The following is a 26060-nucleotide window of genomic DNA, read 5'->3' as shown; positions in this document are numbered from 1 at the left end:
TTCAATCAATTTTTCTATTTTAGCTGCTGTTCTTCATCCCTGTGTCCCAGGAGGTAACTGTAGCCAACAGTTTCCAGGCCTTTTGATACAGCTGCACTGGTTTTTGGCTTTCCCCACTCCAATTTAAGATTTGGCTTTCTTGTCACTTGTTAATCATTCATCTGTCTGCTCTTCTGATTTTTAAAAATCATGTTACTCTTGTCTCCTCTTCCAGTCTTTCCATTCTTCTGTATCTTAACCCTTTAAAACATTTAATGAACTGTACTTCTCCTGAAGACTCAGGAGGCAGGCAGCAAAATTAGTCATTCATATTTAATCTGCCGACTTTACCCAAACACTGGCTGCTTCTTCCTACTCTGCTCCTCTTCTATATTTCTTATACCAAGATTAACTTGTTCAGCTGGGGTATCAGGCAAACAACCAGCTCATAACTGGGCAGACACTTTGCCTCACCTCGCAAGCCAGTCTATACAAAGCTTCTTGGGAGTCAGATACCACATGTGGTCAGCTGGGATTAGTGACAGTGCTGCAACTATGCACCAAAAGACTGCCTGTGAAGCCCCTGGGTCTAGAGGAGACACAGGCCACAGACTGTTCTCCAGAGCCAAGGTGTTAATTTACCTGTAAGAAGAGGTGAATTGCCTTCGACATTCTTGGTATTTGGATTGCAGCCATTGAGAAGGAGAAAACTAACGTTTTCTAAGAGGCAATTGCTGACAGCCAAAAACAGTGGCGTCTCACCATTGTGGGTGGTTTGCTCCCATACACTGAGTTTTGAGGCTGAAATAAATCCAGTTAGACCACACAGATTAAAATATGAAAATAAATTTTAAACTTATTTCTCAGAAGCATCAAAGAAGAGTTGTAAAGGGAGTTTACCTTTCAGGGTGATTTCCAAAATGTTCTTATTTAATTGTACTGCAGCCTTATGGAGAGGAAGCCAGCCTATCTCATCTGCTTCATCAAAAGCTGAATGGTACTTGGTCAACTGTGACAATACATCTTCCTTACCTATTAGTATGTCAAATGAGGACATATTCACATTTGGCACACGTACAAGGCAGCCCATACTGCTTCTGAATTCCATCATCAAGGTTAGTGCATGAGAGAATGAAATTCTGGCACCACCATTTGAAAGACAAATGTAAATCGCATAGGGCAAATAAGGGCTTCTCTGGTGGCTCAGACAGTAAAGAATTCGCCTACAATGCAGGAAATCTGGGTTAGATCCCTGGGTACAGAAGATCCCCTGAAGAAGGAAATGTCAACCCACCCCAGTATTCTTGCCTGGAAAATTCCATGGACAGAGGAGCCTGGCAGTCTATAGTCCATGGGGTCACGAAAGGTCAGACATGACTAGGTGACTAACACACATGCAGGGAAATAAGCGGTAAGGTCTTTCATCTAGCATTCCATATCACCTGGGTCTGTGAATACCTGTCATCTTATTACATACAGAAAACAGTTCTGTTCACCGAGGAGCCCAGGAGTTCTTTGCTAAGTTGTGCTGAAGTAGTTTTTCTCAGGAAAGCCCGTATCAGACTCCTGACAATCAGCTGTGGACTCCCTAGTGTTCAGCATTTGGGAGATCCTGTTTCTAGGCTTCCTGAACTCAGAGGGAAAATGCTGCTAGTTGTCACCATCACATCTTACCACAAGTTGAAAGGGATAGAATAAGAAGAGTACTTAACTGTCTCTATTGTTTCAACTATCTTCTTATAGTAAGCACTCAGAAAGCTGCAGGGGAAAAAAATATATGTGAAATTCCAAAACTGAGGGAAAAAGTTAAGGATATAAAGCAAAAGGAAAGGGTAAAGTCAATAGTAGTTAACCAGGAGTAAACTTATAATGAGGCCATAACTGAGGCATAATAGAAATACTTCAAAACGTAGTATAAACCCTTTATGTGCTCCAAAGAAACTCCTTTCTCATGTCTTCCTCATCAGTTTCTTTAGGGCAAGAACTGTGAGAACACAGATCACAGTTGGCCCTCAGTCGATACTTGCTGAACTGAATCAAAGCTGTCCAGGATGGAAATGTCATATTATCACATTAAAATTTAAATGGCCACTCTATACTGTCACTGAGTTTAGCAAAAATTATTTTTTTTAAAAAGTAAATAATCATGGTGTAAGATTTCAAAAAAAATATTCATGGTCAGAATCTGTGCTCAAAAAACACTATTAGCAGTTTTTTTAAGTAATATTTTTATTAAAATATTTAAAGTTTTAAAGAACAATTTATGGATCTTGCATTATTTTTTAAATCTAGTAAATAACAATGATCACCTTTCCATTTTTCTTTTGATTATTCAATGAACCTAGCTTGAAGATAATAAATTCCCTTAGACAGTCTGTCCTGCTTACAATCTGGTCAACCAAATTCTCTTAAACATTTAAAACTGTAGTTATTGATTTAGCATTGTATTAGTTTTCTATAACAGCTGTGTGAAATTACCACACACTGAGTGGGTTAAAATAAGGCAAATTTATTATGTTCTGCAGTTCAGGAGTACAGAATGGGTCTTACTGGACCAAGGTCAATGTGTTGGTAGTGTTGTGTTCCTTCTGAAGGCTCTACGGAAGAATCCACTTCTTTGCCTTTTCCAGCTTCTAGAGGCCACCCGCATTTCTTAGTTCACTGACCCCTTCTTCCACCATCAAAGCTAACAATGTTGGGCCATGTCCTTCTACCCAGCCATCTCTCAGGATCTCTTTCTTCTGCTTCTCTCTTCCACTTTTAAGGACCCTTGTGATTACACTGGGCCTGTCTGGATAACCTAGGATAATCTCCCTATCATCAGCAATCTTAATTCCATCTGCAAACTTAATTCTCCATTGCCATGTAAGGTTACATAGTCATAAATTCTGGGGATTAGGACTGGACATCTTTCTGTAGGGGGGGAGCACTTTATTGCTCCTGTCTCAAGTATATGCTTGTTTCCTAATTCCTTCAAGTACCTGATCAAATAAGTAAACCTTGCTAAGTATCATACAATTCTTTCAAATCTAATAACTGAAATATATAACTATAGTCAATTTTAATTTCTTTGAAACATTTCAATAGTCTTAATTAAAATCTCTTTTACCTTTCAATGTAAAATCATGACTTCAAAGTTAATCACAAGGTTAATACAACAGGTAATCCAATGAAATCCAATTTCTTTACAAAACTTTTAACTATTTAAAGATTATTTTAAAGATTGTTTCTAAATTTAACACAAAAGTGTAGGTATAGTGTGATAAAGAACAAAGACTCTGAAGCCAGGCTCTTTACTTACTAGCTCTGTGACTTTGGGTTAGTCGCTTAATTTCTCTATGCCTCAGTTTCTTCACCTCTAAGTGGGGATAATACTACTACCTACCACATAGAGAGGTAATGATAATTAAAATTTAAATGAGAAATGCTCAAAAGTGTGGCACACAATCACTCCAAGTGTTACTTTAAAAAATAAAAAAACCCAACTGTAGGTTTGATAAACTTCAACATCTACATTTAATTTTAAAATCTCTTGGAGTTAAAACACATTTATCCCATTTTACCTCCAGCAGGCAAATAGAGGTCACCATCCCAAGCAAACGGTTTATCACCCCTGATAACTACTCAGGGGCTTGAACTGCTGACCAGCCAGACAGCATTTGACGAGGTGTGCTTGGCTGCAGATCCCAAAGGCAATATCCAGGGCAAGTCTCTAGTTGTCAGCATCACATCTTACCACAAGTTGAAAGGGACAGAATAAGAAGAGGGGTCCATGGAGTCCTTTTCTAGTGCTGTCATATCAGAACTCTGAATCGGCACCCTTCCGAAGGGGTAGTCTCTTCTGGGTTTAAGTTTACACAATTATTCCTTCTGATTTGAATAAAGACTTTACCCTATCCCACCCACCCCACTAAGACTTGTGTCTTCGATTTATACATTTCCTTGATGCATTAGGGTTTTCTAGCCCTTCAAATTCTCATCTGTTTCTCCTTTTTGATTTCCAGTCTGCCTCTCCTCACCCATATTTGTAACTAACCTCCTCCAACTATTTTCTTTACTGCCTAATTAAATTCTGAATTATTTTCTAATTTCTCCTGTCTGGTCAGACATCGTCTCATAGATACTATTTAAACGATAGCTCCTTGAGTTCTGACTCTCTCTTCTGTTTTTGTCATAACACTAGCATCATGCTTATGACAAGTCTCAACTGTTGAATACGTATAATGCATTGCCAAAGAGATACCATTACCTCTCATCCTCAGGTGACTGCTGTCCAGTTCCTGGCTTGTGAATATCCTGTAAACTCTGTTGAATGATGAGCTGGGTGTCAAAGTCATCATCAATGTCTTCATCACTGGTGTAATTATCCATGTGGAATGCAGACAGATTTACTTTAAAGTCAAAATGAATTAAAAATATTTTTCCAGTTGTGGAAACAGATTATCAACTGATAAAAATTATAAATGAAATTCAGAAAACTAAAATAAATCATAGGATTGATAAATGAAAAAATGCAAAATTTAGAACACAAAATATTCATTTACAAATTTTTCGAAAACTCCAAAGAGTTTTCTGAACTGCCACAGATTCAACATAAATTAGAAATTTTCCATGAGTAACCATCTACTTAAAAGCTTACTCAGGAAACACAAGTTTTCACATAAAACTTAAGTCAGTACCATTGTAACTATGAAAATGATATTGATCTATTTTAAACTTAGCTTATGCGTTTTTCTCAGTGATTATAGCATTCACTCAAAAGAATATCTTTCCTACATGCAGTATTATGCTAAAAATATTTTAGTAAATGTTAAAAATAAACATGTTATAGGAATAAATGTGCTCTCATAATATAACATTTAACTGGAATAGTGGGGGAAAGCCCCAGTATATTTTATTAGGCAATATCTCAGTGGCTTTAAAAGAACACTTCAGGTTTAACATAGAATAGGTTTGATCACATACCAAAGACGTTTTACCTTTTGTGATATCCTCCAGGACAGCACTGAAGTTTTCACTGTTAAGGATTAGCACATCAGAATTTTGATTTATATTTAGGATCTCCACTCCCCAGTAGTGACTATTCCATTAATAGCTTTACTATAAATACTTGATCATAAGACAGTCTGGCACATTCCCCTTGTTTTTTACATGTGGTTTAGCTCTGTTTGGAAACATGGTCTCTTTACTTCACTGCTGTATTCATGAAATTTAAAAGATGAAACATTTCATTCCTGGAATAAAATGCTTTAGCAGGAGGTTGACCGTGTGAGGTGAACTCTTCCTCTGAGAACTCATGCACATAGCCATGGCAAACCAGAACCAATGTTTCATGTAAGAGAGGCCAAACATTTTGCTCTGACTTAATTATCAAAAATGACTATCCCTATGGTTCTGATTCACTGGGAAGCTCCACCTACATTTTCTTTGAATTATAGAGCTGCAGCCTAAAATATCCAGGGAATCTTAAAGAAGGAATTAACTCCACACAAGATAATAAAATTTTGACTATAATTTTGTTTTGTTGAAATATTTAAAAATGGATAATGTACACTAGTATTATGAACGCACACTAAATAATAAGAATAATAACTATTAACAATAACACAGAGCCCACCTGGCATTTCCAGTTAAATGGGAAGCAAATGCCAAGAAGCATGATACACCTCCAGTGTACAGGATCTCCCTCCAGCCGTCTTACTGCCTTTGCGCGTCAGCCTCAGCGCTTTGAGTTTCCTTTCCTTGTCACAGGGGTACTGTGAGAAATATGGATCTGACGTTTTAAGAGTAAGACAGAAGAGGTTTAGTTCTGAAATTGTTTCAGCGTTTTCCTTATTTATAATTTATGCATTTTAAATGTTTGTGTATAATCACAATAGTTGAGTAGAAAGTAAATTATTACTGAAGCTGATGAAATGACTTAACACTTGTGAAAAAGTTAATTTTTGATATTAGTTAAAATTTTATCCAGCTAGTCTTCCCAAATCTGTTTTTCACATATATATCAAACTAAAAAAAGGAACTAAATAAAAGTTTCAAAGATTTTCCATATGACTCCAAATACACATTTCATGTTTTTCTTCACAGTTGTCTGTGGTCTCAAGAATCCATCTGGAGGGCTGTACTGCAATCGAGAGTGGTATATCACGGACGAGAACAATGTAAAGACCATTCACAAAGATCACTGAAAAGAATTACACCAAGATACTTGGGTTTTATAATATATATATTTTCAAGTAAGCAAAGGCAATTTTTTTGTAACTTCTTTCAGATGTTTTATGAAGTTGTCCAATTTAGTCGTCTAATTGACAAAGCAAAGCAACCCCACGTTTGATCCAGTGTTGAGTAGGTTGGTCTGTTTTTAACAACATTGCAATGACAAAGTTAGTAGAATGTCCTGTGGTGGAAAGAGTTCCTTTACGTTCACTTGTCTTGTAAAGAGGACAGACATAGGCATTCGACTTCACGATCTTAGACTTTATAGCTTGAAAAAAAGGAAATACAGTCATTTGATAAAGGAAAAACAGTCACTGCTACTAAAAGAACAACTATTTATCTTGTAATAAAATGACCACTACTAAATCTCAGATCATGATTATGATATTTGAATATTTTAAAGTTGTTTTGGCTTTTCTTTTTTCATAGTTGGCATATAATTATGGTTATGAAACAACGTAAGTGATTTCAATATGGTACGTGATTTTAAAGACCTGATCACTTAGTCCTCTTGATCACTCAAGAGGACTTAGGAGATAAGAAGGAGAAACAAAACACAGCATAGGTAATGGGGGAGATGCAAAAATAGAAACACAGTTGCTTAGAGTTCTAATATAAGAAATCCATAAATTAGAAGAAATTGAAGTTACTATTGGTTTTCACTAGGTTATTATTCAGAAACATACACTAACTCACAAAAAGAATCTCTACATAATCCTTGCAAAGCCAGATATGAGATATTAGAAATCTTTCTAAACTGAGGCCTCATCATAGTTATAAAATGAACTGCTTTAGAAATAAAAACACTTAATAGGTTGAGTGGTAATTGGGTGATTTGTAAATGTTTTCATTTACAGTTATTTGAAAATTTTAAAAAAATAGAGAGGAAGGACAAAAGAATGAGCCTCAATTGTTCACATTTGGTGGGAAAATGATGATGGCAAAAAGGAAGAAGCAAGTAGGTTTTAAAGGGGGCAAAGCTGGTCTCCACCCCTAGTGGCTTGGGTCACCTGGCTGGTTCCTAGGCCTAGGAGTTTCTTATAGCCAGAAGACTCTAGTCAATAACTGGAGACTATGTGTCAAACCTGTTTGTGTCTCTAAGATGTGTACAAAGGCACTTCAGGATCAAAATATTGATGGGAAGCTCTAGACTTGGAAAAAGGAGAAGTGAAGGGGAGGGGCAAAGAAAATGTTATATCCCATGTGATAAGAGCAAAAAGGGCCGAAATAATAGTCATAAAATAATAAAAATGCAACACAAAAAGGGAGAATAATGTATTTCCAAAATAAACATTAAATCAATATTTACTATAATTGAACAAATTCTAATAGGTCTGAGCAGAGACTTATTTGGAAAGCAGTTAAAAATACCTATCATTATGCTCCATACAACTCTACAAAGTTTTGTTAGAAATATATTTACTTGGTTTTATCCATATGATGGGCATCAGGTCAAACAGAAGTTTGGGGTACTGTTCAGCAAGCAATCCACTGTGAAGAGAAATTGACAGATGTTTATTAGAAGTAAAACAAAATCTGCATCTTAGAAATTGTGACTTAGACATTGGCTTTTAATACGAGAGGACCAGAAATATGCAGGGAAAAAAATGTCAAAACAAAACCAAGTAAAAGCCAATGAAGAATTGAGAAAAACAGAAGAAAATTATGGAAAGGTAATGTGTTAAATAGTAGACAAATATCAATTACTGCCACTTTAAAAGCAATGTCCATGAGGCAGACACTATGCTGTTATATTTGACCTTCACAGTAGTCTTGGCCCCATTCCAATTCCTATTTCACAGATGAAGAGTGGAGACTCAGAGGGGCTGAGTACTTTTCTCACAGTAACAGAGTTCTTAAGTACCAGTGTCAGGATTCAAATATAGAGCTTTCTATATAGAAAATGTAGTCTATCTTTCTTATGTTACATTGCGTATTTGTTTGCTTATAAGATGGAAGGAAGAAAAAAATGAAAAGATGAATACATACATAAGAAAAAGTAAGTTAAGAGAAACATCATGAGAATGAAGAAAATGAAAAGAGAAATAATCACATGAGCTATGTGTAGCTAACTCTCCTCATATCCCAGTCTTAGAACCATCTCTGTAGAACCACCTTCATGCTCCTTCTTTTTTTAAAAAATTTATTTATTTTAATTGGAGGTTAATTACTTTACAATATTGTAGTGGGTTTTGCCGTACATTGACATGGATCAGCCATGGGTGTACCTGTGTTCCCCATCCTGAACCCCCTTCCCACCTCCCTCCCCATCCCATCCCTCAGGGTCATCCTAGTGCACCAACCCTGACACCCTGTCTCATGCATCAAACCTGGACTGGCGGTCTGTTTCACATATATACATGTTTCAGTGCTATTCTCTCAGATCATCCCACAGAGTCCAAAAGACTGTTCTATACATCTGTGTCTCTTTTGCTATCTTGCATACAGGGTTATCATTACCATTTTTCTAAATTCCATATATATGTGTTAGTATACTGTATTGGTGTTTTTCTCTCTGGCTTGCTCCACTCTGTATAATAGGCTCCAGTTTCATCCACCTCATTAGAACTGATTCAAATGTATTTTTTAATGGCTGAGCAATATTCCCTTGTGTATATGTACCACAGCTTTTTTTTTTTTTAAACTTTACGTAATTGTATTAGTTTTGCCAAATATCAAAATGAATCCGCCACAGGTATACATGTGTTCCCCATCCTGAACCCTCCTCCCTCCTCCCTCCCCATACCATCCCTCTGGGTCGTCCCAGTGCACTAGCCCCAAGCATCCAGTATCGTGCATCGAACCTGGACTGGCAACTCGTTTCTTACATGATATTTTACTTGTTTCAATGTCATTCTCCCAAATCTTCCCACCCTCTCCCTCTCCCACAGAGTCCATAAGACTGTTCTATACATCAGTGTCTCTTTTGCTGTCTCGTACACCGGGTTATTGTTACCATCTTTCTAAATTCCATATATATGCGTTGGTATACTGTATTTATGTTTTTCCTTCTGGCTTACTTCACTCTGTATAATGGGCTCCAGTTTCATCCACCTCATTAGAACTGATTCAAATGTATTCTTTTTAACGGCTGAGTAATACTCCATTGTGTATATGTACCACAGCTTTCTTATCCATTCATCTGCTGATGGACATCTAGGTTGCTTCCATGTCCTGGCTATTATAAACAGTGCTGCGATGAACATTGGGGTACACGTGTCTCTTTCCCTTCTGGTTTCCTCAGTGTGTATGCCCAGCAGTGGGATTGCTGGATCATAAGGCAGTTCTATTTCCAGTTTTTAAAGGAATCTCCACACTGTTCTCCATAGTGACTGTACTAGTTTGCATTCCCACCAACAGTGTAAGAGGGTTCCCTTTTCTCCACACCCTCTCCAGCATTTATTGTTTGTAGGTTTTTGGATAGCAGCCATTCTGACCGGAGTGAGACGGTACCTCATTGTGATTTTGATTTGCATTTCTCTAATAAAGATGCTGACTTCATGCTCCTTAAGCAACTTTCCCTGCCTTGACTTTTAACCCCTCCTTGATAGGAAAGTCTAACCCTGACTCTGGAAATAGCAATGGACTGTTAAAGAGCAGAGCTCCAAGGGAAATAATCTTTCCCTTTCTCTCTTATCTGTCTACATAGACACACACACAAATCTAAGCATTGATTAGTTTCCTATGCTGGAAATTCAGTATTTATTTATTTTGGCTGTGCTACATGTCTTGTGGGATCTTAGTTCCCCAACCAGGGATTGAACCTGGGCCACTGCAGTGAAAGTGCCAAGTTCTAACTACTGGACAGCCAGGGTATTCCCTCAGTATTCTAAATATTTATTTATTATGTCTTCAAAATATAAGAAAAAGTTTTCCATTCACCCGTAGAAATGGGAACTTTACTATAACTGTAAACTATTTAAAAGTGAGGTGCTCCTACACATTACAAAACAGAAGTTAACTCATAAAACAGAAGAAGGAAAATAAATTCAACTAACTTTTCTACTGGTAAGTCCATTGAAATATTAACTCAAAATTGTTCAGAATCTAAAATTACTCACTTACTAATTGCTGCAGCCTGAATAATGATTTATGGCAAGAATTCTAATATTACTTATTACTTGTCATATTCTCTAGAAGAAGCCTTTTGGCTGTGGAGGATGGCAGGGGTGAAGGGCAGCAGACAGCTTATCTCACCTATGATTCAGCTACTACTAAAGAGTCTTTGCAGTTGAAACTACTGACCTTGTTCTGTCCCAGCGGGCTCCATCAAGATATAATCCGTGGATATAAACACCATCTTCTGGTGCTTCCTTAGAGGTATCAGAAGGAATAACCTGAAGGCAGAAACAAATGCTAGTAGAGATTTCCTCCCTAGGTAAATGTCTCATAAAGAAAGTATTACCTAAATTTTCAGAACACGTTCAGAGAAACTTGTCCATAAAATAGCTTCTTAAACTATACTTTTTTCTCAGTGAAATGTAATTTTAAAATAATACAGTTCTTTTTAAAGTATTTTATCTGGTTTTACTGTACATCATATTGATTTCTGCTAAAATAGAAAAGCAGTGTTGGATTATTTGAATTGAATATTGAGATGTATAAAAATTCTCTCATGGAGACAGCAAGGCAAATACTATATACTTTCTTCATAAATACAAAGAATGGAAAGAAGAAGAATTATTTGCAATGGGCAATAAAAATATGAATTCTTCATGTCCTCCTTGCTTAAATACATGCCTTTGAAGTAATGATATGCTCTGGAGTTTAAGGAGTTTACTGTACCTCAAATTCATATCCCAGTAAGTCAATAGGGATGGTATATTTTCTGGCATAATTCTGCATTGCTCCAGTTAAAAAGGCTTGGGTAAAAAAGAAGCCTGAGAGCCAAAACACACAAGGTTTTCCTGAATTATACCAGTCCTATAAAGGAAAAACAAACATTATGTTCCTTTTACTTCCTCAAGAATTACCTGACATACAATTACTGATTCTGGTTTCTGTGTATGCTGCCCACACTTTCCATCACGGGACTCTCTTTCCTGACACCAAACATACAACCTTTATTGGCCCTCCTACCTTTATCCCTTCTAGTTACTCTTCTTGGGAAATTCAAACTAATTTTAACATTAACCTGAATAAAACAAACTTTACTTGTTGTGAAAGATTAAAATCTTCTGTAAAAAGGCAAATTAAATTATTTGAGGGCTTACTATATTACTTAATCCCACTCAAAAGCAGCCATCTTTAGAAATCCTATATATTGTCTAACTACAGCCCTCGTGTATTGGTTCCAATTCCTTGATTCTCTTAACCTCCTTGCCTCCACACCACAATTCTGGCTCCACTTTAGATACCCTGGTCTTCTTTCCCAATCATGTGTACCTCTTTTTGTTTCTTCCCTTTCTCTGTTCAATACATCTATAATGATGCTGCCAGAGTACACCTCTCCATGCATGGTTTGGATGGCTCAACATCTCATACAATACTTCAGTGATCTACTACTACCCTACCAAAGTAAAGCCTAAAACACCTCAAGTCTCCCATAAGCTGGTCCCAGATTGTATTTATATATCTATCCCTTTTAGTTCCCCTTTAAACATCTGACATTCTGATCAAATGGTGGCCTCTTCTCTGCAGTTGGTAAACTTCTGTTGTTTTTTCTGTTTATCTGAAAGTGGTATGACTCTTATATCCCTCTATGGGATGAATCCTCCTAACATTTCAACGGGAACACCACTCTGATGGTGGAGCTCTACCTTCTGGAGTGGGCATGTGATTCATGCCAAGCTGATCATACTCCAGTCATAGTGACTGATTCGGGAATGGACATGTAACCCAATCAAAGCCAGAGATGTACAGACTCTTGCTGGGACTTCTGGGGGAAAAGATTCACTCTAAACAGTTTTGTGGATATGATGCCAGAGCTTCTATTGCTATCCTGCTGCCATCAAACAAGAACATAGAGTGGAGTTAACCCACAGAGAATGAAGCCAAGCGATGAAGGGCAAGATGCCAGGATCAGGTAACTGCATTTGCATCCCAGGTAAAAAGCTGCCTGGAGTCACTTTACTCCCTGGATTTTTCAGTTACATGAGGGAATGAATTTAATTTTTGCTTTTATCAAAAATTTTACTAAATAATCAATCCTAAATGATATACTGTCTTTCATCATCCAGGTGTCTCTAAGCCCTCTTCCTTTATTTGCAGTGTTCAAAACCATTCATCCTTTAGACCAGCTCACATGCTACCTCATCCAAAAACCATCTGCTTTCTTATGTTAAAAAAACTCTCTCCCTTTTTTGAATTCCCGGAGCATTTACATGTTGGTCTTTTATGACACATCCCTTACTATACTGAATTACATAGGTTATCATCTGAGGGCTATTGGCAAACTGAAGGCAACCTGGCAACCCTGTCTAACGACAAGATGCTTTTGACAAAGTGAGTCTCAATTCACATCTGAATGAACAGATGAATCAATAAAATGAACTTTGTCTCTGAGTGAGCAGCACACTATGGGAAGGAGTCAGCTTTGCTTCCTGGGAAGAAGAGAACAAACCACTGCTGGAGATGCTGCAACTGTACAAGCTGCCAGATCAAGAAGAGGTAAAGAAAGAGATGGAGCTCAGTAAAGGTACAAGCCAGGCAGAACGAGCACCATGCAGAGAAAGCTGTAAGAACCCAGAAAGCAAGTATATAGAACATTCCCTTGCTCACTTCAGGTCTTCATTTAGCCAAGAATGTCATGAATGTCTGGGTCAGCTACTTACATATCCATAAAATCTCTGAACTAGCTACCATTTACTGTTTAGTGCATGCCAGGAGCTAGGTGATTTACATGCATCACCTCATTTAGTCCATAATTCAGTGAGTTAGGTATTATTCCTCCCATTTTGCCAATGAGGAAATCAAGGTGCAAAAAGATGAGTATCTTCTTCAAAGTCGCATACATACTAAATGTTGGATCCTGGATTTAATCTGAGATGCCAGCCAGTGTGCAAAAAACTTAAAAAAAAAAAGCACAGGCTGGAGGAAAGGAAGATAAGCAGGGTGAACGGTGAGAGAGAAATGAGAAAAGGGGGGAAAAAAACTCCAGACCACTCATTTGTTTAATTTGTTAATTCTAAGAACCATTAGGAGGTGAAAAGACAGTGTCTTCAATAATTATTACTGGGAAAACTGGACAGCCACATGTAAAAGAATGAGATTAGAACATTCTCTAACACCATACAAAAAAATAAACTCAATATGCATTAAAGACCTATATGTAAGACCACACAGTATAAAACTCCTAGAGGAAAACACAGGCAGAACAGGCTTGCACATAAATTGCAGCAGATTTTTTGAATCTGTCTCCTAAAGTAAAAGAAATAAAGGCAAAAATAAACAAATGGGACCTAATTAAACTTAAAGTTTTTGCATGGCAAAGGAAACTATAAACAAAATGAAAAGACAACCTATTGAATGGGAGAAAATATTTGCAAATGATACGACCAATGGGAGATTAGTACCCAACATATATAAGTAGTTCATACACCTCAACATCAAACAAACAGCCCAATTAAAGCATGGGCAGAAGAATTGAACAGACATTTTTCCGAACAGCAGATACAGATGGTCAACAGGTACATGAAAAGATGCTCAACATCACTAATCATCACAGAAATGCAAATTCAAAACCACAATGAGATACCACCCTGCACCTGTCAGAACGGCTATCACCAAAATGAACATAAATAACAAATGTTGGCGAAGATGTGAAGAAAAGGGAACCCTTGTACACAGTTGATGGGAATGTAAATTGATGCAGGCAGTATGGAAAACAGTATGGAGGTTTCTCAAATAACTAAAAAGGAGAACTAACATATGACCCAGAAACTCCACTCTAGGATATATATTGGGGGGAAAAACACACTAATTTGAAAAGATTCATGCACCTCAATGTTCATAGCAGCATTATGTACGATTGCTAATATGTGGACGCAGCCTAAGTGCCCATCAATAGATAAAGAAGACCGGGTATACACATACAATGGAATGCTACTTGCCATTAAAAAGAATAAAATTTTGCCATATGAAGCAACAAAGATGGACTTGAAATACGTTATGCTAAGTGAAATAAGTCAGACAAAGAGAGACAAATACTGTATGATGTCCCTTATATATGGAATCTAAAAAATACAACAAACTAAGTAAATATAGCAGAAAAAAAAAGAAGTAGACTCACAAAAACAGAGAACTAGTGGTTGCCAGCTGGAGGGACGGGCAGCAGTATAGGGATGGATGACTGGGAAGCACAAACTATTGGGTGCTAAGCGGCTAAAGGATATTGGTACAACATGGAGAATAAAGCCAACATTTGGTAATAACTGTAAATGGAAAGTGACCTTTAAAATTTTTATAAAAAGAAACAAAAATAGTCCAATGAAAAATTGATCAAGGAGATGAACAGCAATTCACAGGAGAAGATATGAATACAAATGGCAAGTACACATACAAAAAGAAGCACAGACTCGCTAAAAATCAAAGAAACTCAACTTGAAACAATAAGATATGACTGACCTATCAGATTGGCAAAAATTAAAAAGGGATGTGTATGAGAAAGCCTCTCTATCCACATCTTCACAAATATGGCTGTTTTATTATTAGCTTCTGTAGTAAAACTAATAGAGCTTTCATATAATAAAGCGGCAACTGAAAACTGAAAGATCATATATATGAATTTCCAAAACGTATTCTGGGGGCTCTCCCCACCAACTAGCCCCATGTAAGCATCAACCATAGGGTGGGGAGAAGCAGAGGAGCTGCGGAGGAAAACACTGTGCTGCCCACATATCCTTTACCTGTGAGTTTGGGGGGTGAAGGGCTTAGAGATTTCAAAGCACTCACCTTTTCCCTGGCTTTATGAGATAAGAGATAAGATGCACTGATTTCTATATAATGGCCAATTACTGATTAATCCAAGCCTCAGGCTTTTTTTGTAATTTACTGTCAGCATCAAAATCATAAGACCAAGTTGTGGTCACAGAAACCACAAACAGAATCTTCAGAAATATAACTGTCACGTGTTACTTGAGTTTGGGTAACATAACATTTTAATCACTTTCAAATACGTGTACTTCTCAATACCCTAAAATTTCGGTTAGATTACCATGAAACTACTTATCCATTTCATCTAACTCAGAGACATTCAAGTGACCACGGGCAATTTTTAGTATCTCTCCAGTCAAGCAGAAAAATGAAATAGTATGTATAAATTATATATAACTTTTAACCTGTAAAAAGTTCAGCCGGGCTAGAAAATCTGTGATGTAACTTCCTAGGGGTTTAAGACTTGGGTATGAGCGTTGCGCCCATATGTCTGGAACCTTTCCAACAAGCAGACTGCCAGACAGTGCCTCCAACGCAGAATCCATCACGACCACACCCCTAATAGCTTTTTCAAGGTCCCGTAGAGTGTTGCGTATAGTTTTAATTAAGCTGCAAGGAAAGCAATTGTGTCATCATCATATATATGATAATAAATATCAATATACAGTCCATCCAGAAGAAAGAGTAGGATATCATTCACGGTTTTATGGGAGTATTTCCCAAAATTTGGTCACCTCCCACTTCATAATGTAAGGTAATTTTAGGTGATACTTGGATGAACATTTTTCATTTTAATTATTACATATGCATTTTAAATATAGAAAATAATATAACTTGCGCATCAAAATTGCTTTCTGGGTATTATTGCTTAAGACCAGGCTAATTTAAACAGAGAATTATTTAAGGAAAAGTATCAGGTAAATAATGTTACAGGTGACATGCAAATATGGGAAGAGTTATAAAGGCACAATGCAATGGTTGAAACTTTGGAAACACTGCATAAAAATCTAAAGTGTATATTCATTCATACCCTTATAAGTACTTTGCTTCTCACTTAGGTCCCAAATTCTAAGAACATCATAAATATACCTCAAGTGAGGGTTTTGGGCTATAAGCCTAAACAACTGAGAGACAATATGTTATTATGTACAAACACATATGGTCTTTGTATTGTTGTTGCTGTTTAGTTGCTCAGTCGTGTCTGATTTTTTGTGATCTCACGGACTGGAGCCTGCCAGGCTCTTCTGTCCATGGCATCTGCCAGGGAAGAATACTAGAGTGGGTTGCCATTTTCTTCTCCAGGGGGTCTTCCTGACCCAGGGGTCAAACCCATGTCTCCTACATTGGCAGGCAGATTCTTTACAACTGAGCCACCAGGCAAGTCTATATGTATAAGATGTATAAGTCTTTGTATAAGAGATACTAAATTCATTAAGGCATCATAGGGTTTTAATATGTCTTATTTTAAAAAGTCTGGAAAGTTAAACTTGGAAACACTAGAAAATTCATAACCAAAACAATTCTCCATTCCTTAAGCCAGTATTGAGCTTTAGAAAATTCAATTTAAAAATTTAAAGCAAATAATCTGCTTGCTATTTTAGGGTACCTACCAATCTAGATTAGACTTAGGAAGAAAGTGGGCAGAAAAATGACTAAATATGTATCTACACATAGGCTTAGATAAAGGTCATTCCAGCTTTATTTCCTGAGGAGAAGAGCAATGGATAGATGAAAAATTACGATTAATGAATATTTTTAACCAGATCTCTTTTTTCATCATCATTTTTACATTAGAAAAGGTATGCTCCCTTCTGGGGCAGTATGCAACTCTAAAAAAGGAGACAAATTCTAACAAAATGGCAAGTTTTGATAATTTCTTCTTAAAATTTTGATTCAATACTGGTGTATCTTTTTATCAACTTTGGCTGGTAGCCTTCTGAATCACTGGGTGTAGAGCTCCTTACTTGTTAAATCTTTCCATTTCTTGCACTAACACAGTATTCATGCTCTCTTCATATCTCACAGGATACTTGAGCAGTGCTGATTCAATGTCAAAGTCACTTGGTAGCTAAGAGAATAAAATTTGAAGATCACGTATTACTCTCAAAATGAACAGTGTCATTCGGCTATAATATCAATAATAGTTAACATTAGGCATTTACTATGTGCCAAGAATTATGTTAAGTGCTTTCCAAATATTATGTAATCCTTGCCATACAGTTTCAGGTGGCCATTATTATCTCCATTTTACAGATAAGAACATTTAAGTACAGAGAGGTGAAGCAAATGCCTAAAGGTACACAATTCAGAAGCAGTCTGTTCAAATCCATAGGTCTCTAACACTAAGGCCCATGCTCTTTCCTATAGGATATAGCACTGAGTAGAAGAAGATATATATTTCTAAAAAGCTGTGTAATTTTCTTTTGTAAATTGGATTTTATTTTCCATTAATAAAACTGATATATCATTTCACAACTGTTTTATATTTATTTCAACAAATTATCAACAGGCTCAAAATAGCTTTGTTTACACCACTACCAAATAATTAATGTGTAAGTGTAGCAAGGTTCCAGGGCTTAGGGAGAAAGAAAGTCACTGAGTATCTGATTTTAATGAGGCATCTCAGAGACGGTTGAGAAGAAGTGATAACGAGGACTTTGGGGGTATAAGCAAGCCCCCTGACACTGGCGTTTGCACTCTTAGAGGAATTTCCCTACGAGAAATTTCCCTATGAGGAAGGTGCCAAACTAAAAAGTTGAGCATCCAGACCGTCCCCAGGTGATGGCCCTTGGTAGTGCAAAAGAATTCTAAGTCACACTAGGCAGCATCATTCAAAGTATGACACCAGTGGTTGGTCAGCACAACCATTCTACACCAACTAAGTCCCATATGCCACCGCCAGGTAACTTCTTACTGGGGTCTTGTAAGAGCCACCATTTTGGGAGGACAAGAACCTTTCCGCAAAGACATAAATCACACAAGCAGGAGGGTCTGGGGTGAGAAGTAGCAGTCCATAGGTAGAGGCGGGAGAACGTTGGTGTGCTTTCACACTAGGGCAGCAGGCAATGATGCTCACTACTTGTCTCCAGTGACCACAGCCAGACTGAAGCTTCTAGGTCTGAGTAGGCTCTACTTAAGGAGTGGTGTAAGGCAAGGGCACTGACTGGGAGAGGAGGCTAGGTGCCATCTGAGGACTTACAAGGCAGATGGAGCAGGGTCAGGCTGTGCTCTGTCAGAGTGCCTGATGCTGAAACATGGGGATAATTATAGTGCTCATCCTGGAGAGGAGCTGTGAAGATCTCTGCTTGGGGCTATAAAGTCCTCTTAGTAGTTCCTTATTCAATTTAAGGCAGAAAAAAGTGAGGAAAGAGAACACCATTTCATTCTCCCAGGGCTAAGTACACTGGAATGCAGTATGGGAGGAGAAGCTGTAGCTGCTAATTTAGTGCTGCTCTTACCTCCCTGTGCCTCCTCACTTCTGAAGTATAGATTAAACAGCATTCCATTCTTGAATCAGCAAGTTCAGACAGTTTCCCCCATTTAAAAAAAGAGTAGGTCCACCATTTTTATTTAGAAATGATAAGAAATCATATATTCAGTAGCTCCACAACTCTAGTTACTAGGAACTTAATATTTGCAGGCATTATGCAAAGCGCTTCAAATTAACGATACCCTGAATGTTCACAAGAACCTTACACAGGTGGCACTGTCATCACCACTTTTCTAGTTTGGAAACTAATGTTCAGAAAAGCAAAGTATCTCACTCAGGCATAATGTTGCTACCTGGAGTTTTCAGATTGACATTTCAGTCCCATTTTGATTTATGTTCTATTCCAAGAAACACATTTTAAGCTAAATATTACCTTGTTGAGAATATCTTTGGTAATTTCTAGTAGAATCTGGTCAGTGCTTCCTGAGGATCCTGTTTGTTTGGAGCCTCCTTGGGTGAGGAGCAATGACTCAAAGAGGACTTTCGTTTGTTGAAGATCTTTGGAGATATCAACATTTTCATGTAATCCAAATATCTCAGGGTGTTGAGTAAAAGGAAGTTTCTACCAGAAAATAAATTCAACAAGCATTACAGTTTAATTGGGTACGTTAATTCATAAGGTAGACATGTGCAGACCGAAAAGGGTTAAAAATCAACTAAACATCAAACAACAGAGGGATCAAACTTTTCCAAGTCTCAGTAACTACGAGAAACAAAAACACTGTATTGAAAGCTGATTGTACCTAAGACTTGTCTAATTCTTTACATTACGGGGGACTACTTCACTATTTGCTTTTAAGAAAATCACACTTGAATCTAACCCTATTTTCAGTGACATCAGTTACCTTAATGAATTCAATGTATTCATTATAAGTGCCTTTGGGAGGGGCAAAATAGTTTCCGCTAGGAGAAAACTTATAATGAGAGTTTTCGATTATGTGTGGGTTATAAAAGTCAGCCAGCATGGTTAAGAGGAGACGTCTGTCCCAGTCATCTGTCACTCTTCCTCCGTAGTTACATTCCCCAGTCAGGTAAGAGATCGCTTCAAATGGAATTGTATCATATTCATTGATAAATAGCTGAAACAAAGCAAAAATGAAATGAGAAAAACCATAGTGTATTTCACTTCATTTCCATTCAATCAATCAATCAATCACTGATCAGTCTATACACATGGAAGTGGGGCTGGAAGAACTATCATCAGGGTTGTTTTAAAGCCTCGTGTTGTTAAGGCCCTTATCACAGCAAAGAGGCAGAATATACAGTATCCTGTGGTTCTCTAGTTGGATTGATATGGTTGGTAAAACATGACAGAAATGATGGGAAAGTACTGGAGTTGGACAGACTTGAAGTTCAAATCCTACCTCAATGGGTAAATTCACTTCTTAGCTTTGGTTTTCTCCAAAACAGGCATAATACCCACCGTACAGTGTTGCTGTGAGGATTAGAATTCATGCAGATAATGTAAGTAATGTGCCTAGTTCAAAGTCTGAGTGAGCAGGAACTCATAGTGGACATTTGTTCCTCTGTTTGTTTGTTGGAGGATGCTGACCATCTCATGCGTCTCATGTTTCACTGCAAGTCTACAGAAACTGAAAACAACCAATCGCTCACTTTCTCAGTCCCCTTTGGCTAAAGCCTAGGCCTGTGACCTGGGCTTGGAATCTCAGATGCAGCCATGCTGGACTGAACTGGAGTTTAGTGTGCAAAGAAGCAGGGACAGCAAAAGATCTTTTTTGATGACCTCATAGCAGATGAAAGTCTCAGTGGCACCTATGAGAGCTGCAGTGTCTAATATTTAACAGGGGTAGAAGAAACGCTCTCACCAGATATGGTACGATTCTAGATATGACACTGCATGCCATGGCTGTCCAGCCATCTTGGTGATTCTGTGACCTACACAATATTCTTTCAATAGATTCCTTTTTCTACTGTTTTTGTTGACTGATAGAGGTAAATTGTTGATTTAACTGAGAGGAAGCTAAGAGGAGCGTATAGTGAGGACCTATACAAAGCCAACACTGAGGAGGGCACTGCCAAAAGAAAGAACTAGGGTCTTTGATAGCAACACTTTTGTTGAAAAACCCACTCCAGAGTCTGTCTTTCCTCCACAACTCTTTTTCACGTGAGATAAAAAGTTTCATTATGGACTAAGCCAGTTTGAATCAAGGTTCCCATTATTTGCGGCAGAAAAACTCAGATGGAAAAATATCCTTTGTAAGCCAAAATTATAATTATTACTGCCATCCAGCCAACTATTCGTGTTGTTGGGAGAAATGAATGTTATTCTAAGCAAAGGGAATTGCCTAGGGCCTGGAACACAGTAATCCCCCATCAACATTAGTCTTTCTAATTTTACCTGTAGTTGTCGAATACTGATGCGTAAGTCGGATTCATTAAATCCATATGGAATATTCCACCCAAGAGGACCAAATTTCTTTCGCTCCTGCACAAGGGCATGAAAAAAGCAAACTCCAAACAGCAACTTCTCCCAAGCCTTTAAGACAAAAATATGCAACAAGAGAAAATTCTGATCAGATTTCCGTTATTAAAATGAGGGGGACTGATGACCTTTCATTGTGAGATTCTATGATCATATATCTCTACAAACTTTTATTTAGAAAGACTATCTAAAACAATGCTCACTATAAAAAATATTAATCTCACAACTTCTACATCTTGTACAAACACTTATGCATTGCCCTTAGTCTGCATTTGTACACTGACAGTTTGGAAGGCTGTGGATAGAGGCCTAAGCAGACCTCACTGCTGTGTCCACACAGCAAACGGCTCCCACACTGCCTCAGCACCCCCTCCATCAGCCACAGATACAAACCCTGCTTAAACAGACTCCACGTTTTAAGAACCTACTATGGATCTCACCACAGCTGGCTGGGTTCAAGGCCACCAAAGGCAACAGAGCGTCTGCTTGGAGCCATTCACCAGAGGGGACAGAGAAAAGAATGAACAAGGCCTCAAATTACCAGGGGCTTGTAATCTGGCAGGAAAACTAGCCAGGTGGGCAAGGATCACACAGAATCTGATCAGGACTGTGGCACTGAAAAGAATGAGTAATTGTGCCTTCAGGGAACAGTCTGAGGGGAAGAAGCCAGAGTGTTAGCAGTGGGCACTTTACATTAAAACAAACAAACAAAAATCTTATGACTTAACAAAACCCTCCAAAGCTAGACAAACTGCAATAACATTATACATTATTAAAATGCAATAGTGCTGGAGAGACATGCCAAGATGGCAGAATACGAAGATCCTGAACTCATCTCCTTCCTTGACGCACCAAAGTTACCACTGCTTATAGAGCAGCTATCTATGAGAACAACCTGAGGAATAGCAGAAAAGATTTTCCACAACTGAAGACATAAAGAAGCAATCATAAGATGGGTAGGAGGATCACCATACCACCTTCTCCACTCTACTAAGTCCTCTTTCCAGCTAAAATCACAAATATCCTCCCTTTGTCCCAGAGCTACAAACAAAATTATTGCTCAGGACTGGGGTCACACAGAGCATCATCAAGCAGAAAGAAACAAGCTGGCTTCCAAAGAATTTGACCCTTTATCTGCAATATCATTCTTTTTCCGGTTCAAATAGGCAAATATGATAAATACCATAGTATGCATGTGTGTAAAGGGAGAGGATGGTTTTCTCTTAGTACTGATGCTTCCTTCCATGTAGGGAAATATCAATTAATGTAACACTCCTGGATTTTCTATGTTCTTAAATTCAATGGTAGAGAGAGGAGTACCTATCTAATGGGTAAATTTGGGAAAAGTTAAGCAAATAAGATTTGCTCAGCTTTTCCCTTTTCTTTCTTAGATGTGAGCTTCCTGCTGGGAAGGAAGTTTTCCTCTGTTCCTCTGGGTAGATAAATCTGCTTCATTCTGGGTTCTGTAACATTAAGTTCATTTGTTCACAGATATAATCCAAATCTTCCAACCTAGTCTATATCAGTAATTAAGGTTATAATTTGGTTCCCATATATTTATACTTTTTTCCTGTTTCTTAACTGGTAAGAATTTGGGTAGAGAAGAGGAGTGCTATTTATTGGAACTGCTACTGTCCTCAATACCATGTGCAAAACTGTTTTACAAACAGACACACTGAAGAAGATAAATAAAAGAAGGCTGAGCAAGATAGTTCCAGAAAAACATCTACTTCTGCTTTATTGACTACACCAAAGCCTGTGATTGTGTGGATCACAAAAAAATGTGGAAAATTCGTAAAGAGATGGGAACACCAGACCACCTTACATGCCTCCTGAGAAATCTGTATGCAGGTCAAGAAGCAACAGTTAGAACTGGACATGGAACAACAGACTGGTTCCAAATTGGGAAAGGAGTAGTACATCAAGGCTATATATTGTCACCCTGCTTATTTAACTTACTTGCAGAGTACATTATGCGAAATGCCAGGCTGGATGAAGCACAAGCTAGAATCAAGATTGCTGGGAGAAATATCAATAACCTCAGATATGCAGATGACACCACCCTTATTTATGGTAAAAAGCAAAGAGAAACTGAAGAGCCTCTTGATAAAAGTGAAAGAGGAAAGTGAAAAAGCTGGCTTGAAACTCAACATTCAAAAAACGAAGATCATGGCATTTGGTCCCATCACTTCATGGCAGATAGATGGGGAAACAATGGAAACAGTGACAGACTTTATTATTTTGGGCTCCCAAATCACTGCAAATGGTGACTGCAGCCATGAAATTAAAAGACGCTAGCTCTTTAGAAGAAAAGTTATGATCAATATAGACAGCACATTAAAAAGCAGAGACATTACTTTGCCAACAAAGTCTGTCTAGTTAAAGCTATGGTTTTTCCAGTAGTCATGTATGGATGTGAGAGCTGGACTATAAAGAAAGCTCAGCACTGAAGAATTGATGCTTTTGAGCTGTGGTGTTGGAGAAGACTCTTGAGAGTCCCTTGGACAGCTAGGAGATCAAACCAGTCAATCCTAAAGGAAATCAACCCTGAATATTCATTGGAAGGACTGGTACTATAGCTGAAGCTCCAATTCTTTGGCCACCTGATGCAAAGAACCGACTTGTTGGAGAAGACCTTGATGCTGAGAAAGATTGAGGGCAGGAGAATAAGGAGGTGAGAGAGAATGAGTCGTTGGATGGCATCACTGTCTCAGTGGTCATGAGTTTGAGCAAACTTAGAGAGATAGTGAAGGACAGGGAAGTTTGGCATGCTGCAGTTTATGGGGTCGCAAACAGTCAGACATGACTTAGTGACCGAACAACAACACTGAAGAGTGTTATTAATATGTCAAAACATTATTATTAGAATTTCCATGAAGACAGATTTTTTTTGGTGGTGGTGGTGTCTATTTTATTCTCACTGCCTTATATTTAGTACCTAACACACATATTGTTGAAACAATAAAAAATAATGTGAAAATAGACTGCTAAAGGCACTGTTGGACTTTTGTACAAACTAAGATATATTCATTCACTCAGTTCAGTTCACTCAGTCGTGTCCGACTCTTTGCGACCCCATGAACTGTAGCACACCAGGCCTCCCTGTCCATCACCACCTGCCAGAGTCTACCCAAACCCATGTCCATTGAGTCAGTGATGCCATCCAACCATCTCATCCTCTGTCGTCCCCTTCTCTTCCTGCTCTCAATCTTTCCCAGCATCAGGGTCTTTTCCAATGAGTCAGCTCTTCACATCAGGTGGCCAAAGTATTGGAGTTTCAGCTTCAACATCAGTCCTTCCAATGAACACCCAGGACTGAACTCCTTTAGGATGGACTGGTTGAATCTCCTTGCAGTCCAAGGGACTCTCAAGAGTCTTCTCCAACACCACAGCTCAAAAGTATCAATTCTTTGGCACTCAGCTTTCTTTACAGTCCAACTCTCACATCCATACATGACTACTGGAAAAACTATAGCCTTGACTAGATGAACCTTTGTTGACAAAGTAATGTCTCTGCTTTTTAATATGCTGTCTAGGTTGGTCATAACTTTCCTTCCAAGGAGTAGTCATCTTTTAATTTCATGGCTGCAGTCACCATCTGCAGTGATTTTGCCCAAAAAAATAAAGTCCGACACTCTTTCCACTGTTTCCCCATCTATTTGCCATCCATCCATGGGACTGGATGCCATGATCTTAGTTTTCTGAATGTTGAGCTTTAAGCCAACTTTTTCCCTCTTCTCTTTCACTTTCATCAAGAGGCTCTTTAGTTCTTCTTCACTTTCTGCCATAAGGGTGGTGTCATCTGCATATCTGAGGTTATTGATATTTCTCCCAGCAATCTTGATTCCAGCTTGTGCTTCCTCCAGCCCAGCGTTTCTCATGATGTACTCTCTGCATATCAGTTAAATAAGCAGGGTGACAGTATACAGCCTCGACGTACTCCTTTTCCTATTTGGTACCAGTTGTTGTTCCAGACTGTTGTTCCATGTCCAGTTCTAACTGCTGCTTCCTGACCTGCATACAGGTTTCTCAAGAGGCAGGTCAGCTGGTCTGGTATTCCCATCTCCTTCAGAATTTTCCACAGATTATTCACTCAATAAATATTTATTTGAATATCTACTACACGTGAAGCAGAACACAAACTATTGGGAATAAAATGATGAGCAAGATAGGTACAATTTCTGTCTTCTTAGGAAATGCGTAAAGTTTAGTATTAAATAAAATATTTATGTTCTCATATTTTTCACTGTAAAACACATTTTAAAAGTTCCAGAGGCTGAATATTACCAGTTCCTTTCCTTCACATCCACTGAAAAACTCAGGATCAGAAACTGGATCAGTGAGGTAAGACTGGAGAAGATTTAGCCGAAGACCAGTAGGAGGTTCATTAGTCATTTTGACTCCATTCTGTAGAATTGTTACTGGGAACTGAGACAGAACAAACAAAGAGCATTACTCTAGATAACCACTCAAGTCTTAAAAATGCATACAGTAGTGGATTAAAAGTAGGTATAAGAGAGGACTCCAGAAATATTTTTTAAAACCTCGTAATGTTAAGCATTTAAGATATACAGTGTAATAGTTAACCAAATAAATGTACTAAAATCCATAAGAAATAAACATACTTTTGGAGATGGGTAACTTGTGAGCCAAAGCCTAAAGGATGAGTTACAGGCTTCAGGAGAAAAATCTTCACATATTTTTTCTAACATGGGCATCCAGGAGACAGCGAGGTGACAATTCTGTAGGCAAACCCAAGTTCCTTCCTCTATTGCTGCTTTAATCATTTTTGTTGCAATGGGTCCTTGTCCCTGTCCCAGTGAAATAGCTTGAAATTTATTTCCAGACATAGCTTTATCATTTGCAAATTTTAGGAGGCCTAAGAGGGCATAAAAATAAATGGTTTCACTGCTTATTCTAAAATTATAAAATATGCTTTATGTTTCAGTATATAACAAGCATTTAACTGTGAAAAATTCTAGTTATTACTTTTCCTTATAAATACCAAATTTACTAAGTGATTTATAATCATCCAGGAAATAGATACTGAACAAGACA

At 37.9% G+C, this 26060-nt stretch overlaps 2 protein-coding genes across 10 annotated transcripts in view; both read right to left on the bottom strand.

Annotated features, from left to right (window-relative positions):
• Positions 1-5002, bottom strand: part of ASB14 (ankyrin repeat and SOCS box containing 14) — a 22797-nt gene extending 17795 nt beyond the window's left edge. For all 3 annotated transcript variants that reach the window (XR_826294.1, XR_826293.1, XM_010851655.1), the window contains exons 1-5: positions 4945-5002; positions 4229-4370; positions 1691-1737; positions 880-1011; positions 622-780 (exon numbers count right to left, since the gene is read on the bottom strand). Coding sequence is in view for 1 of the 3 variants with exons in the window: in XM_010851655.1 (XP_010849957.1) it covers positions 622-780; positions 880-1011; positions 1691-1737; positions 4229-4350 (460 nt within the window). In the remaining 2 variants the exon portion in view is untranslated. The remainder of the gene's footprint in view (positions 1-621; positions 781-879; positions 1012-1690; positions 1738-4228; positions 4371-4944) is intronic.
• Positions 5003-5609: 607 nt separating this feature from the next.
• DNAH12 (dynein, axonemal, heavy chain 12) overlaps positions 5610-26060 on the bottom strand; it is a 192246-nt gene continuing 171795 nt past the window's right edge. For 4 of the 7 annotated variants that reach the window (XM_010851634.1, XM_010851636.1, XM_010851638.1 and 1 more), the window contains 11 exons: positions 25628-25881; positions 25290-25430; positions 20919-21056; positions 19405-19638; positions 18933-19121; positions 17034-17137; positions 15474-15678; positions 10981-11118; positions 10441-10532; positions 7619-7686; positions 5664-6463 (listed from right to left, as the gene is read on the bottom strand). In XM_010851634.1, coding sequence (XP_010849936.1) covers positions 6273-6463; positions 7619-7686; positions 10441-10532; positions 10981-11118; positions 15474-15678; positions 17034-17137; positions 18933-19121; positions 19405-19638; positions 20919-21056; positions 25290-25430; positions 25628-25881 — 1754 coding nt within the window. In that variant the 3' untranslated portion in view covers positions 5664-6272. Of the gene's footprint in view, positions 6464-7618; positions 7687-10440; positions 10533-10980; positions 11119-15473; positions 15679-17033; positions 17138-18932; positions 19122-19404; positions 19639-20918; positions 21057-25289; positions 25431-25627; positions 25882-26060 lie in introns of those variants that run through there. The other 3 variants (XM_010851635.1, XM_010851637.1, XM_010851640.1) reach the window with 3 other exon arrangements.

This window comes from Bison bison, unplaced genomic scaffold, assembly GCF_000754665.1.
Source record: "Bison bison bison isolate TAMUID 2011002044 unplaced genomic scaffold, Bison_UMD1.0 scf7180017864304, whole genome shotgun sequence".
NCBI classification, from domain to species: Eukaryota; Metazoa; Chordata; class Mammalia; order Artiodactyla; family Bovidae; genus Bison; species Bison bison.
Note: the sequence above shows the minus strand (reverse complement) of the source record. Positions and strands in the feature narration are given on the sequence as shown.